The sequence below is a fragment of the Parasteatoda tepidariorum genome, chromosome 2 (assembly GCF_982258835.1).
Source record: "Parasteatoda tepidariorum strain Cologne lab strain chromosome 2, Ptep-v5.0, whole genome shotgun sequence".
Classification (NCBI taxonomy): domain Eukaryota; kingdom Metazoa; phylum Arthropoda; class Arachnida; order Araneae; family Theridiidae; genus Parasteatoda; species Parasteatoda tepidariorum.
Window position 1 is genome coordinate 98,504,679 of NC_141756.1, and position 16,374 is coordinate 98,521,052.

Consider the following 16,374-nt stretch of genomic DNA (forward strand, 5'->3'; position numbering starts at 1 on the left):
CAAGTAAGGGTGTGGGGTCATTGTTCAGGACAGATTTTGGCTCGGGTCTGCCAGAGGAAGGGAATCTTTTGCTTCGGTCTGTTGTGTTAGCTCAAGAGTGAAGAGAAGCTAACCTCCCTGAAATACGCTAGTCTTGCTTCCATAGCAGTAGACGGCTTCAGACTTTGTAGCGGGGGGGGGGGGAGTTCTTACCGTAGACAAACAATGCAATGTAAACATTACCATTCAAAACATCATATACAGTTGAGAACCAAAGGTGAATAACGAATCGTCTAATGAATATTTTGACTGCTTTATTTCTGAGTTATGGCGTTTTTAAACCTATATTGATAAATTTTTACTTATTAACTCTTTTTTTATACATTCTAGCTTGTAGATAATTCTATAAAAATTGTTTACTTACAATAATAAAAAATCAGACTTTTATTAAAGTCATGCACAGCGAATCTAGTAATAAATATTAATATTTTAAAAATATTATCACTTTTCAATGTTTATGATTTCCCACACAAATACGTTATAACATTACTTTTATTTTATAATGCAATCCGATTTTTATGAATTTAATCCATACCCCCCCCCCAAACTTTGAGACTGAATCGACGCCTTGCCTCTCTGAGATAAAGTTATGAGATAGAATAAGAAGTGTTCTTAAATTATGTTCAGATCATGTACTATGCTACGAGTAACAAAGATTTTGTCTTTATCATAACATGAGCAATTATTATGCATCATTTCAATACTATGTTGCACTACTATATCAAAAAATTTTTACACTGATAATAAGTATTGCATTTAATATGTTTAAGAAATAAGAAGCATTTATTCACTAATTATTAGGATCGTGAGCTGATGAATGTTTTATTTTCCTTCATATTTACAGTTTAAATAAACTAAAACATCTCGATGAAATCGAAATGCTCTAAAAAGTAAGGATATTGTTATTTCCCAAATAAAATAGGTACTATGTTATGCAATAAAGGACCGTCGCCGATGTGTTCCCAAAAATGCATAGTAAATTAATTATGGTCTTTTGATTCTTATTTTCTATTCTGTTGTTCAAATTTTATTAATTAATAATGAAATAGTTTATCATGCTTAGTAATGAGAATAATCCTTGCGCGTGCATATAGATGGCTTTATTACTATTTAAATACAAAAAGAAATTTAAAAAAATTACTGCAGCATGGTCAAATGTTCCCCAAATATAAATTCATTTAAAAGTACAGATTTCCGTTCTAAAATCATTTCACTAATATCGTAATCAAAGTCTCGCTAATTCATTAATTCACTATTTTTCCTACCATGCTATATCACAAATCCTTCCCAGTAGTCTTGCAATTGCCGGTGCGGTGCTAATCTGTATTGATATGCTTCAAAAATTAACTAACACTCTTAGATATAAGTACGTATAAAATGACATTTAATGTGCAAAGGTTTTGTTTTTGCAACATGATGTACAGCAAAAAGGGTAGGCAATTTCAGACTTTTTCTCTGGCAATTCCAACATAGTATACAATTTTTCATCAGGCTAGGTTTAAAAATTAAAACAAGCACCAAAACACTTAATTACGATGAAATGCAAGTTCTAACGTTTAATTGCTCTATTGATGAAATGACTCGGTCGATAAGATGATCTATCTACAAAGTGGTGTCGATGAAGTGACTTGCTGCAGATACTATCAACCTTTGAAATTTTTTTTTAATATTTTTGATGTATTTTCTTGGAGTTTACGGGTTCTGTTGTTCACCTTTTATAATTAGTCTGTAACTCTAAATCTCAATATGGTGTATATATTTATTGCATTAACAAATATGAGTAAATTTTAAAATCGTTGGTTAGTCCGCGGAAAATCCCCACTGATTATTTAAAAATACTTTTACAATATAATTAATAAAGTGTAATATTAAAATTGTTTTTATAATTATAATAAATTTTTTTTAAAAATTACTTATAATGCTATTTCTGAGAACACTAGTTTTTAAAAATTAGTATGTTCACTAATTGTAAATTCTGGATAAAAAAAATAGATATGGACAAAATATCAGTCCAGATTTAAAAAGACTATGTTAACAAGTAGGGTAGTTGTGAAGTGTAGAAATGCAGAACTTAAAGAAACATAAAAGTGAATGCAAATAAACAGAAACCAAAATTTTTTTTTTATTATAAAAATATTTTTTTTACAACTGTGCAAATAAAACTATAACAAACAATATGAATTTAAATAGAAATAAAAGCATTTTTAAAAAAAAGCTTCAAGCAGGGTACCACAGATAAACTTCCTCATCCTTAACACCATGAGCCTCTAACTCGGCTAACACGTTATCAAAATAATTTGGATCTGGGTAGCCATGACTTCTACGATTGCAACCGAATTCTGTTTTATGATGAATTTCATTCCAAGTGACTGTATCCTCTTCACCAGTGGTCGATGATCTTCCAATTGTAAATATCAGTCGACGTTTCCATGCTTTAACCAACAAGCGTAGCACCTTCAACATTAAAACAAATTAATATTAGTACAGTGAAAGGGGAAGAGGAATGGACTGGGAAGGCAGTGGATGCTTTTAGAGGGCGCCATCTGGTGTGTGTGTATATACACACACACACATATATATATACATATAATATGAAAAAAAATTACATTTACTTTAAATATATTCCTGAAAGGGTACTATACTAAAGCAAACATACTAAAGATAATGATGACCTGAATAGGAATATCACTAATAGTACACAAGCTTTAAAAGCAGTAAAATCGTTAAACTCAATTGATTCTGAGCTGTTTTGATATCAAAATAATAATCATCCTTCCAAACTAATAAAATTCATGATGACCTTTCTGAAATTCATAGTCCATTTAATCTTAATGATATCATTGATGAAGAAAGCATAAAATTTCTCGTTCATATTAACCTAAACAAAAATTATATTATGTTTAATAACTGTCTTTTTCAACAAATTAATGGAATCCCTAGGGAAAATAATATTAATACTAATGTTTGCAACCTTTTTCTTTTTCACCAAGATTATAGATTCATTAAATAATTTGATAATCTTAATCTTCCTACAAATTCCTCCTTTCTTTGACTTAGTGATGATTTTTTGTTATTAAATTTAGATCATTTTGAAATTTTATCCAAGGGAATTAATTACAATCAAAATACAAAAAACCTAGCATAGTAATAGTGATCAAGATTTCTCAAATAAGGTAAAAATCCTGTTAAAAAATAACCTTCCAAATGCCAGAGGGAAAAAGGAAAAGAGGGAGACCTAGAACAAGATAGTTAGATAGACCACAGTAGTGGTTAAGGGACTTGTGAGATAAAAAATGGAGAAATATAGCAGTCAATAGAGCTAAATTGGATAAACTGATTGAGATGGCCTTGGTCGGTAACCAGTTGCAGTGCCTATGAACAGGGGTGATTGTGAGCCCAAGTCAAAATTCCGGAAAATTTTGAGTTTAAAAAAAAACAAAAAAAAAACAGTCTAAATTGAAAAATTAGAAAAAAATTTAAATAAGGTTTTTTTCTTCCTTTTTCTCAATATTTCTTAGTTTACTTAAAATATATTTAAAATTTTACACATACCTATACCGTTTACACATACCTATGATGACCTGGGGAAGTAATTAAAATTTACAAATATGTCTTTCTTTCTTGAGTTTATGATTATAACAACTATTTACTGATAAAAAATGAATATTAATCATGAATAAGCTTATAAAGTATCCCTCTGGCTCTCCCTTACAAACAAATAAAATAAACTGTGTTTTTAAGTTCCCCCTTTGAAAATTTGATTTTCGGAAACTTCCGTGATCAATGATTTTTTGAAACGCCTGGACCTTCGATCTCCGGAAACTTTCGGATCACTGTTAGCAAAAATTCCGGAAATCCGGATTTTTTCCGGAGCACAATCAGCCCTGAATAAAGAAGAATTAATTTTAAACAAAACTAATATCTGAAATCTTTCAGTAAGTTTTCCAGATTTAACTCTTTAAATTAGTGAAGATGGACAATTTTCCTTTATAGTTTTTGACAGAAGAAACGATTTTGACTTTCCACTTAAAAAATAATATCAAATACAATTCCAACTTAGGCAATAAGGTTTTCTCCAATATTATTACCAATCACATACTTGAGTTTTACAAAAATAATTCCAATTATAAATAATATTTAAAAGACACTGATAATTTTAAAACAGATATATTCAATAACTATTTTCCTTATTCATTCCTTCAATTTCATTTTGGCAAAACTCTATTATTCCAGCAACTCTATTATTTGTTTTAGCAACTCTATTATTCTCTCTTTTATCCTAGCAACTTAGAATACTAATATTTTTTTCCTTTTCTGATCATTGCATTGGCTTTGGTTTATTTTTAAGGTGTAAACTAATTATGATAAGCTATTCCTAAAGACACTGGACTGAATAGTTTGGATATATGACCTTTACACTGGATAAATTAATTTATTAACTTCTAAAATTGTAGTCTTTAAAAAATAATTTTAGATTTTAATTGTCGTGTAATTTTTTCCCCTAGTAAGTAAGGATAGAGGCTCTGTCCTATAAACAAACACCCCCAATGAATGCTGGTAATATGTGTAGACTTTACTGTCTGTTATAAAAGAACATATGAATGAAGGATAAGAGAAATGAAGGATATTAATGTCTTTCTATCCATTTATGTAGACTCTGACCTATGCACAGTCATCTAATCATAAAATGAATCTAATCAACAGATACAAAGGTAGATCAACAATTGAAACATTAAATCAAAATAGAAAAGCGCCTAAAGCAGCTAAAACCAAATTTGCTTCATTTTCATTTAGATATTCAAAAAAACAATTAAAGCAGGAAAGAGCAATAAAATAAAATATAAAAGATATGTGTGTTAGCAAGACAGCACTTCATCAGGGGACACACTGCCTGCCAACACACAGGAGAATTTCTGTTGTCAGTGGTGAAACCAAAAACTGACAGTGCCCCGAGGCACCACAATGGATAGACAAATAAGAGAAAATCATTACAAGAATTGAAAAGCAGAAAAATAATGAATCAACAAACACAACTTAAAAGTACACATAGTAAGAATTAAAATTGAAATGCCCACTTATAAATAAAAATAGTTACAGTTAGAATCACTGAATCAAAATAAAATATAAATTGCCAAATCAGTAAGAAAACATTAAAAATAAATCAAGTGCTGACCCCTATTTGAAAATCTTGCAAAGTGAAAAAAAAAAGATATTCAATGAGCAAACATTTAATAAATCCTAAATTTCACCACATAGGCCTAATTATATGGGCTTCAATATCGGCAAAACTATTTGAAAGTTTTTAAAATATTTTGAATTAAAACATCATAATTATAGTAATTGGAAGGAAAATTATTATTTCTGAAGGTAATCCTGAAAGTCCCTATAGCTGAAAGAAAATCTGCTTAATTATTACAAATTAATTTAAACCTAAGAATTTGACTAATCACAATATTCTTAAAAATTTTAAAGTAAAGGTTGGAATTAAAATAAGTTTAACTAATTACCTTAAATTTAAAATCCTTTCTCTTATCGTATAATCCAATGAAAATTTTATTGTCAAGAAGTTTAATATCAAGATCTAAAAAATATGCACAATTATTTTCCGAATTACCGTAAATTAAATTTAGTTCTTTAGGATAAATATCATTAATTAAATCAAAATCATTACAATTAAAAATAATTAAATCATCAATAAATCTAAACCCAATTAATAAATTATGTTGTTAAGAAAATATTAGCAAAAGCACTTGAATAGCAATTATCAATTGAAATACCTTTCATTTGTCTGTAAAAACAAATACCATTAAAAAGATAATTTTCAAAAATGTTTACATTACATAAATTTATCCAATCCTCTTTATTAACGTCTTCATTAGTCAAATAATTATCAAAAATTTCTAAACAAATATTCTTTGAATTATTGTGTGGTATACTCGTGAAAAGATTTTCAAAGTCACATGTAAGAATATTATTAATATTATTGTAATTTAAATATTTAATAACGTCTTGGTTGTCATTAATAATAAAATGTTTATCATTTGAAATAATCTTATTTAAAATAATGTTTAAATAATTAAAAAATCTTTTACCAAAAACAGAATTATAACAGCCAGTACTGCAAGTTACAAAAGTATTATTGTTTTCATATTCTTTATTCATTAAATGTTTTAAAAATTTTTGCAAATAAAGAAAAAATTATTAGAGGCTTAATCAAGAACACAAATAATAAAATTACATCTCAATTCCTTAATAAATTTAATAATATCAGAATTCAAATAAAAACCCTAGTATTTTATATTATTGTTCAAAAAATTCAATTTGAAATTATACAATACATAAAATTTCCATTCACTAAATCCCTCTATAGGCCAATTAAATTTTCTTGAGCATTTCACAATCGAACAATCTAAATCCTTACTGATTGAATCAAGAATAAAATTTAAGTAATATTTTTATCTTGGTCTAAACCTAGTCCCAAGAGAAATCTTAAATCTTAATGATTAATTAGGTTAAGGTCACCTGTGACAATGTGCTTAAAATCATTATTAACAAAATTTTCAAAATGCTCTTGCCCACACAAACAAATATCCTCTAAATCTTTTAAATTTTTACAATAGAAATTATAATTACACATTATTTTCTTTATAGTCTTACAATATCTAAAACAAACAGAAACCCAAATCTTCTCCTTAATTGGGAAATATTCAGAAAGTTTATTAACAGTCATAGGTAGTAAACCCCTTTCAAAATCTTTATCAAGAAAATTAATAACACAAAATTCTTTTTAAATTTTTGAAACATTTAATAAATCAAAATTGTGGATTGCAAGTTTAAATTTAATAAGATCTAAAACAATATATTTAAATTCAAGGGTACAAAATTTTAAAATTTTTAATTGTTCTTTAATCATCCATTTTAACACTGAATTTTTAATACTAAAAATGAAACTCCAATACTTTATAATGTTAAATTCATTGACATCCAATAAACACAAAGTTTTGAAAAGTACCAAATTTAATTTATTTTTAATTTTACCTTTACGCTTACCTCTATGCTGTGACTGCGGAAGTATCTAAAAAGAGGGGGGAGGGGCTATAGATATATTAACATCCCAATCCTATTAGCATTAACTAATACTATAAATATATTTAAGATTAGGCACCCAAACCATTACGATTGAATCCAGATATGCGAAAATTTAATCATTAGATCAAAAGTTATTAAGGGTGTTCTGTTATTATTTTGTGCACTGTACATATCAACTAACAGAGGAAAAAACAGTTGCATTATTATCAATTTTCCTCAGTTTCTTCCACTGCTTATAAAATATAGCCTGGTTTTGTTCAACCCTTTTTGTTTTGATGACATCGTTGTGATTTCAAGCTGCTATGATACAAACATATCAAAATGTAAAATTTCAGGTGCTAAAAATTTACATAGGAACATTTATGTAAGTTTACTCCGAAAAAAAAAAGAAAGATACAGATTCCCTAACTAACAACACAATAAAAAATATGTATTATTTTTTAACGGGTATAAGATACAATTGCTTTTAAAAAAAGTTTTTCATGTTTAGAGTGTAAATTAATCTTACCTTACGGCCAATTTCATTATCTGGTAGATAACAATGACGTGGGAAACCTCTAGCTGTATATTTTTTTCCAGGTCTAGGATGTTCTGGACCCTGAATAAGCAAACATATTATTGCTCTAAAAAAGTAAGATAGTTGCTTACAAAATAAAATTTTCGAAAAAATGTCATATAAAAAAGTATATTGCAACAGTTTCAACAGACATTTACATTTGAGATTGACAGAAAAAATTTTGACGTACGAACTCTGCTTCAGATAATAAGCTAAGACTCGAGCACAGATTATTTTATTTTGTATTTATGAGCACTGCTGAGTCTCAGATTTTAATTAAAATAATAATAATATCAGTTCACACAGAAAATACAAAATTTTGTTTAAAGTTTAGTTATTTGTTCAATCTTAAGGAAATAATTGAATCTAATAAATCCACCTTCATATATTTGATTTTAAATCATTATAAATGCATATCAATGCAGAAAATAGACATTTTACAGCAATGGCATTACAATATTGTAAGCCTCTTGAATGTCTGCATGATATAATGAAATTGCTGGACCCCTGGAGCATGAGAAAATCCAGAGCTTTAGATGAAACATTCACATAGATTTCTCGCAATTCTTTGCAGTATAAATCATGTTAGGTCAACATGGGGTTGCAAACTACAGTAAAAACAAACATTTAAAAATACTTAACTTAATGAATTTATAATAATTAACTTATTTATAATAATTAACTGTCTGGGAAGTGGGGTAAAACTTTGAGAATCAAGAAATTAAAAGGTTAGGTCTGTGCACAATGCTGACCACATTGCCATATTATAAATAAAGAAAATATGAATAAAAAAAGAAGAATGAAAAAAATAAAGAAGATATATTAAATATTTTAAATAAAGAAGAATAAAAATTTCTCTTTATTTAAAAATAATGAAATATTGAGTAAAAGAGAGATCTCGTACGCGTTGGTAAAAATGTCTTCACTTGCACTGTAATATGCAGTTTTAGGTTCGAGTGTCAAATTTTAAGAAATAAAAGAATGTGAAAATTTTAACTTAGTAACAAGTTCAAAATTATAATAAATATAAATTCAATTATTTGAATAAATTCAAATGCAAACTTTAGTCTGTCTATTAAGTGTAGGAAGGACACAACTGAGAAAACGAATGTGTTACCTAACACTTGCAAACCCCTCTGTTTAACAAGCAAAATGATCCTTTCCATTATTAAAAAAAAAATTCTTTTTTCTTGCATTGTCTTATCTTCAGTAAAAATAATTGTCTATTATAAAATGATTGCAATAAATTAAAGAAACTGCACACATTTTTTGCAGCGCACAGTTTAAGAAACTCGTTATATAGCGTGACAATAGGTGAAATATTATAATCAGCTGTTAAAAATAATGTATGACATAATTTACAATAGTTCCCAAGAACAATAAGGAAGAGACCATAAATCGTACCTGAATACCTGATGATATATTATAAATAATTCGTATCGTATCACATTCTGGGAAACTTGGTAAAGAATAAGGCAACACATGATAGACCATTTCCCCAGGTGGCTGAATACCACATTTTTCACCGTATATTTTTTTGCACGATGGACATTGTAGAGAACCATCCTTAAACAAAAAAATAAGACTATGATTAGTTTTTTGTTTCAAATAGGAACAGCAAAGGCTTTTACTAAGCCTAAATTATCAAAATATTTGTACTAATAAGTTGTCTAAATAATGTCTGAATTAAATTATAATTCAAATATTTATATAGATGATTACTAAGAATTAGGCTAAAGGCAGAATTTTTTTTACAGGTAAACATATTTCTTCAAACTTGAATTTATGCATCATTTGGTAAAATCGCTTAGTACCAAACAAAAAATAAATAAAATTTATAAGCAATTTCTTTTTAAATTAATAAAATGAAAAGTTAATATTATGCAATTTTTCGGAAGGAAACATATTTTTTCAGCCTGAATTTATGCTTTATTTTGTAAAGTTGCTTAGTACCAAACAAATAAATAAAATACATACATAATTTCTTCTTAAATTAATACTATTATGAAAAGTTAATATTATTATTATTATAAACATAAAAAAACATACATAATTTCTTTTTAAATTAATATTATGAAAAGTTATTATTATTATTATAAACATAAAAAAACATAGTACATAATTTCTTCTTAAATTAATAATGAAAAGTTAATATTATTATTATGCAATTTTTTTTCTAGAAGTGAACATATATGTTCAACTTGCATTTATGCATTATTTTGTAAAGTTGCTCAGTACCAAACAAAAAATAAATAAAATACATACATATTTTCTTCGTTAATTAATATTATTAGGGAAAGTTCTAAGCAGGTATGACTTGATATTCACAAAAAGCTCATTATCTAATGTTTTAAGAAATTCTATTTTAAAAAAATCTTGTCAATTAGAAAGTGTGAAGAAGAATATTATTTTAAACTTCAGAACGATTCTGAGGCTGTGCTAAATATCCTCCTGCATTGTTTGGTACAATACAAAAGCCTATTACTTGATAAGTTTATTTAAGTTTTTTTTAAACCAACCTATACACAACAAACACTAGCTGTATAAAAAAATATATTCAACACAATAATTCTTGCTAAACACAATCATGTCATTTTCAATGTGCAAGAAAAATTTATTATCGGAACATTTTAAATTAGAAATATAGACTGTAAATAAATTTTAAAAAATATACCTTAGTGAAGCATTACCAATTCAGAAATAAAATTTGTGTTTTAAAAATTACTTTTCAATAGTTTCTCAGTTTAGTTTTTAGTTTCTTAGGCTCTAAAATTAATTGAGTAAATACAGGCTTTTAATATGAATCCAACTTATAAACAGATAACAAGTATGGATAAAACAAAGGAATGCACCTTTGGGCCGCTGTTATACATAGCCTCCAGGCAAGCCTTGTGAAACATATGGAAGCACAAATTCAGTTTCACAATAGTCGGATCATTTTTATTATACGAGGATTCTTTTGACAGCCCTTCACAGCATATTATACACACCTGTAATAAAGCAAAATACTTTAAAGCAAATTTGATTCAATATATAAATTGGTTCTGCATAATAAACCAATGTAACCCTGTAAACTTGTCTAAAGGATTCAAGGCTCCTGGTATTATGATACACACAATAAAATAATCATATGGCATAAAAATTGGTTAACCGAACATTAATGCCATTTACAATGACAAAAAAATTCATTCATTCGATATTATGACACATTTTCAAAGCAGTTCCCATGACTAGTAGATTCAAATAGGGAAATAGTTTTTTCTTCTTCTTTTCTTATGTTCAAATTAGTTATCTATTTCTCTTTCTAGTTATGTAGCTGCAATACACAGATAACTTCACCGTAATTTTTAGAAATAGTGATCAGCTGAAAAAAATTTAAGAAGCATAAGGAACTAATTTTTCCGCATTAAAAAAATTAATAAAATAAGGGAATAAAATAATTTTACCATTTAATTTCATTTGAACTATGTTATGTATAAATAAACATAATTTTATTCCCTGCCCAGTATTCTTGCAGATAAAAAAAACTGTATTCTGCCCTGGTATGCTTTGTTGCACAAAATAATTTTCTATCTTGTATCAATCATAAGAAGTTTAAATGAACACAAAGCAAAATAAAATAATCTGATAATTTCCATTTTTTAAAAATGTTAAATAAATGGTAAGTTACAATTAAACAGGAATGGAATTGTGGGAAAATATTACACATTATATTGACCATAATTAGTAGTAAGTTTTTTACTATAAATTTTTTGAATATTTTTTAAAAGGGATATTTGTGTAGTCATATCTTGTCTAATTTTACATAGTTTTTATCTATAGTAATAACATAATTGTTAATATGCAGTTATAACAAAAATGATACAGTAACTTTAAAATAAAGACAAAATAAATTTTGAATTTAAATTTGTGTGATATGTAATTTTTTTAAACATAATTTATCTTGCACAGTAAGCAAGCACATCACATAAACATTTCCATTCACTTAGAATAATTAACTACAGAAGTAAAAAAAATTTTTTTGATAAATGTGACACAAAGTTTTATTAATTATATTTTCCCTAAAAGGAAATTGTAAAAACTAAATCAAGTTTTCTTTAAGAAATTAAATAAACCATCAAAAATATTACCTCTTCAACAGGATTTTTATTTAGTAATTCCAAGGGTACTTCATTAGCATGCAGTTCAAAAATATTTACATCATCTTTATGAGAGGCTAAAATCAAATAGTTCGTCAAGAAACTATGAGCAGGAATATTAAATTTTTTTCAAGTTTATTAAATTAAAAAAATAATAATAAATAAATAAACGATAGAATGAAATAAAATATAAAAATTTTTTTTTTCCTCATTCACTCAAGACAGTGTTTGGAGAGTTTACACTTGATTGTTTATGATTTTCTCCAAATGTTTCAAGCAGTTACAAAAAATAAAAAAACTCAGATAACTTAAGCTAAAACAGAGCTTCAATGAAGTACAAAAATTAGAAAAACCACTGGCTACCACAGTCATAAAAAATGTTAGCCATTTTTGCACTTTTGATATCCACTTTTAGATAAGTGTATGCAAAGCACCAGGGTTGTTGATTTAATATATTATTTTTTAAAAATATATTAAATTCATGTTTTACAACATATTGGCAATTAATTCATATTTTTTAAAAAAAAATGCATACTTAAATAACATTTAAACGATATAAATGGTGATCAATCAAAAATATTTGCAAACTAAAATTAGGAATCATAAATAGTAGTAGTAAAAGGTATCAGAAATTTTATTACTGGAAAAAAGAAAAACATTTTTCTCCAACAGAAAATTAATATGGTGAAAATTTAGGGTGATTAATTGTGAAATTAACTTTTAACAAATAATGTCACTTCATTTAGAAATTATTAACTTTTTATTTTAGAAAAGTAAAGAGTAGTATGTTCTTTAATAATAATTATATCAGCCAATTGTATCGAAAAGAAAAACCAATTGTAATTTAATCTCAGTCCACTCAGATTGACAAATTTATCAATCACATCATACAATGAAAATCAGTGAATCAGCTAGAAGTTTGAATTTTATTTTGATCAGAAAAATCTAAAATTTAGGAGTCTCTTATTAGATCTTAGATTTCATTTACTTACTACAGATAAAACATTACTCTTTTTTAAACAGAATTCACAGCCATATCAAAGTAATATGGAGATGGGCTAACATAATACCATGCTGTGCTTTATCACAATAGCCACATAAAAGTTTCAAACTAAAAAAAATGTCACCTATACATATTACTGTGGTATTTTGTCCCAAAAATCTCACAATACATCGATTACATGAGACTATCTTGTGATATTTTATTGGTTTAAAATGTAATCTATCTAAAATTTTACCACTTATTAATAATAATTTCTACCTTCCTTTGTATTTTACAATTTTTTTACGCATTGACAAATTATTAAAAAGGAAAAACGCTGATAAAAAGTAAAAAGATGTTTTAACACAACACAACATACATTGGCAACTTTTGTATTATTATCAGCAGAATTCATTGCTCTACAGTTAGTCAGGGAACATTTTATTTTGGACAACACCCAAATTAGCAACGCCAAAATGAACATAGCTTGATATAAACTTAGAAAGAAAAAAAAAACATTGCACAAAATACTTTTTTTTTAAAAAAAATATACAAGTTGAAAGTTGTTTGAAAAAAATGGACACGTTTAAAAAACAGACATAGCACAAAGAGGAATAAATGCACTTTAAAAAAAACTGGATATAGCACAAAGTGATAAAACAATAAACCCAAACTTTTCAGAAAGGCATATATCATATCAATAACATTTGAGATACATCCATTTTTCAAGTGTGCTAAGTCCCTTTTTGTTAACATGCATTTTTAAGATATGTTCATTTTTTAAATGTGCATATAAAACTATATAAATATTTCTTTAATGTTATAAAGCTGTGTACACATTTTTTAAACATGTATTTGTATACATTTTTTAACATATCGTTAGAAGAGTCTTTTTAAAAAATATGCATACTAAGCCATGCCTGCTTGTTTCTACAATCATTTTGAGCTATGCCCATTATTCTAACATGCATTTTGAGTTATATTCATTTTGTAAAAAGTGCATATGTCCCTTTTCTGCTATTAATTAGTGTGACCAAAAAAAATGTATAATAAAAATCAAGCAAACCTTTTTTCTTTTTAGCTGCTCTTTTATTTATTTTAGGAAGAGGTTCGATTCCAGGAACAGGTTTTATCAAAGATGAAGGAGTATGAGGTGGGCTTGCGTGATACCATGGAGCTCCATTTACAATGGCATCTTAAAATAAATTTAAAAGATCAAAATAAAATTTGCTTAGAAATAAAAATTTTAAATATTTTATCACAAAAGTAAAAACTTACGAGTAGTTGGAGGCAAAAGAGTCGGATTTCTGTAATAGAATTAGAAATTGAGCAAACCAATAAAATACTCTTCAAAACTGCATACATTTCAATACATTATCAGGAGAAATTACAAGTTAAATTTTTAATCTAAAGTTGCAATTTATTTTCAGATCAATACAAGGATAATTTTGTAACTTCAGAAAGAAAAAAGTAAAACTTTTTTATTTACTAGAATGATAGTTTTTAGACACAGAACTTTTTAACAAATACTTACATAATTCTAACAAATTTAAATATGATTACATAGATAATTTTTTTTTATTTTTAACTTGAACTCAAAAGGAATTTTTAGCTTATCGTTAAGAATCTTAGAAGAATTTAACAGAAAAAGTTGAGTATTTTAAATGCAACAATTGTAATTAATAGACTTTCTGAGGACTGTTATGGGTTAGACTTATCATGCTTCATGTAGTCATAAAAAAGTAAAATTATCCTGAAACTTTTAACCTGTTCCAGTTGTTGATCTAAAATGCCAATTTTTATGATTACTTAACATAAAAATAATAAGCCTGGGACACCATTCAACACTGTTGAAATGTGCCCCCTAAGCTCTGTTGAAATCTGCCCCTGGTAAAGACATTTTGGTAAAAATATTATCAACCACCTTAGAAAAGGACTTATTACTAATAAATAATAGATAGAAGCAGAATTAAATAAACTAGTAGATGAATAAATATCACTTACCTTATTAAAAGATTACAGGTAGATAAACAGTTTCAAAATCAAAACTGTCTTTTCACTTTTGGAATGTTCAAACTTGTTCCACAGAGTAACACAACAGTAGTAAAAAAAATAGTGCTCAAAACTAAATTTTAACAGTTATGCATAATTAAAGCTTATTGGCTGGCATATTGGCTATATCTAGCATATTGGCCATTAAGCAATATTAGAAGGCAGAAATTCCAGTTGTTGAAAGGTGCCCCATGTCGAAATGCACTTCCCTCTATCTTAAATTTTTGGACTAATTAATTTTTTTTATTACAAAAAGGTTGTTTTTGAATTATAAGCAATTGCAATTATTCAAATACCTTATTCAACATTAAATACTATATTATAAGTTTTACTAATAATGAAGTAAACAATGTTCTGGTTAAAATATAATTTATTATAAAAATTAGCAAAAAAAAATAAAATCAAATCAAATTTCAATAAAATTGTTGAAGACGTAAAGTGAGACATATTTTGAAACATTTTATAAGAATAAAGAAACAGTTTGAAATTTCTAACGATTTACATTAATATAAACTTTATACCTTAATCACAAAAGTGCATATTTTATAAAAAATTATAAAAATATTTGCATGCAAAATTATACAGAAAAAAAACAATGCAACAAACAGAAATATTAATCAATGCTTTTTATATGTATGTATCCATAATAGCATCCATAAAACATTCATATCACAATGAAAAATTGAAAGAATAAACATGCATAAAAACATAACATGAAAGTTTTATGAGAACAAAGAATATGAAGGAACTAAAACAATACAATCACCAAATGATATGTAAGCATGGGCAAAAGGTTAGAATAACTACAAAATATTTTAGTAAAAATTATTTGTTATACTGAACAACTTTCATATGAAAACATGCCGTTATTAATGTTGATAAATTTTATGGTATCTAGGTCCTTACAGAAATTATAAATATCTGCATTGTATCAGCTTCACCAACTATCACTTTCTTTTTCTTCTCATAAAATCAATTTTAAAATTTTATCTCAAAATTACCTAAATGGGATTCTTTAGATCTTGGCAATCGAGACATTAATCAAATTAGGTCCAATAAGAGTTTTATAAAACAAAAATTTAATATTTCTGCTAATTAATTGTGCCTAAAAATATTTCTCAGCCCCTAAAAGGCTTTATTGGCAGACATTTTATCTTTTTTTTTATTTCAGGTAAACACCTTTTTTTTGTAAATGACTGACACTAGTTTTAAAATATGCACATCAAAATCATAATTGAAGTTCTCATATTTTTAAAATTTTAGTAAAAGAAATTGAATCTACATTCACAACTTTTTGGATATAACCATGTTTCATCAAATATAATTAATAAAAAATATTTTTCCAAGAGATTTTACATTAATGAAATTGCACAGTTTTCACAGAACCATAAGTATACCCAAAGAAATAGATTGTTAAACTACAAACAACCAATAAAATAAAACAAATAGAGCTATAATTTTAGAAATTTGCACAACATCTGCACTATTGCAAAATGTTTGCATGAAAATAAAAAATA

The 16,374-nt window shown here is 26.6% G+C and overlaps 2 protein-coding genes across 5 annotated transcripts in view; both read right to left on the bottom strand.

Moving 5' to 3' along the window:
• Window positions 1-16,374, bottom strand: part of LOC107442800 (calcineurin subunit B type 2) — a 132,399-nt gene that overhangs the window by 89,324 nt on the left and 26,701 nt on the right. The gene's annotated exons all lie outside the window — the stretch shown is intronic.
• Window positions 2,140-16,374, bottom strand: part of dx (deltex E3 ubiquitin ligase) — a 29,731-nt gene continuing 15,496 nt past the window's right edge. For all 4 annotated transcript variants that reach the window (XM_087157836.1, XM_087157835.1, XM_087157837.1 and 1 more), the window contains exons 4-10: window positions 14,084-14,112; window positions 13,872-14,000; window positions 11,815-11,900; window positions 10,537-10,674; window positions 9,089-9,250; window positions 7,637-7,726; window positions 2,140-2,493 (exon numbers count right to left, since the gene is read on the bottom strand). In XM_087157836.1, the coding sequence (XP_087013962.1) occupies window positions 2,257-2,493; window positions 7,637-7,726; window positions 9,089-9,250; window positions 10,537-10,674; window positions 11,815-11,900; window positions 13,872-14,000; window positions 14,084-14,112 (871 nt within the window). In that variant the 3' untranslated portion in view covers window positions 2,140-2,256. The remainder of the gene's footprint in view (window positions 2,494-7,636; window positions 7,727-9,088; window positions 9,251-10,536; window positions 10,675-11,814; window positions 11,901-13,871; window positions 14,001-14,083; window positions 14,113-16,374) is intronic.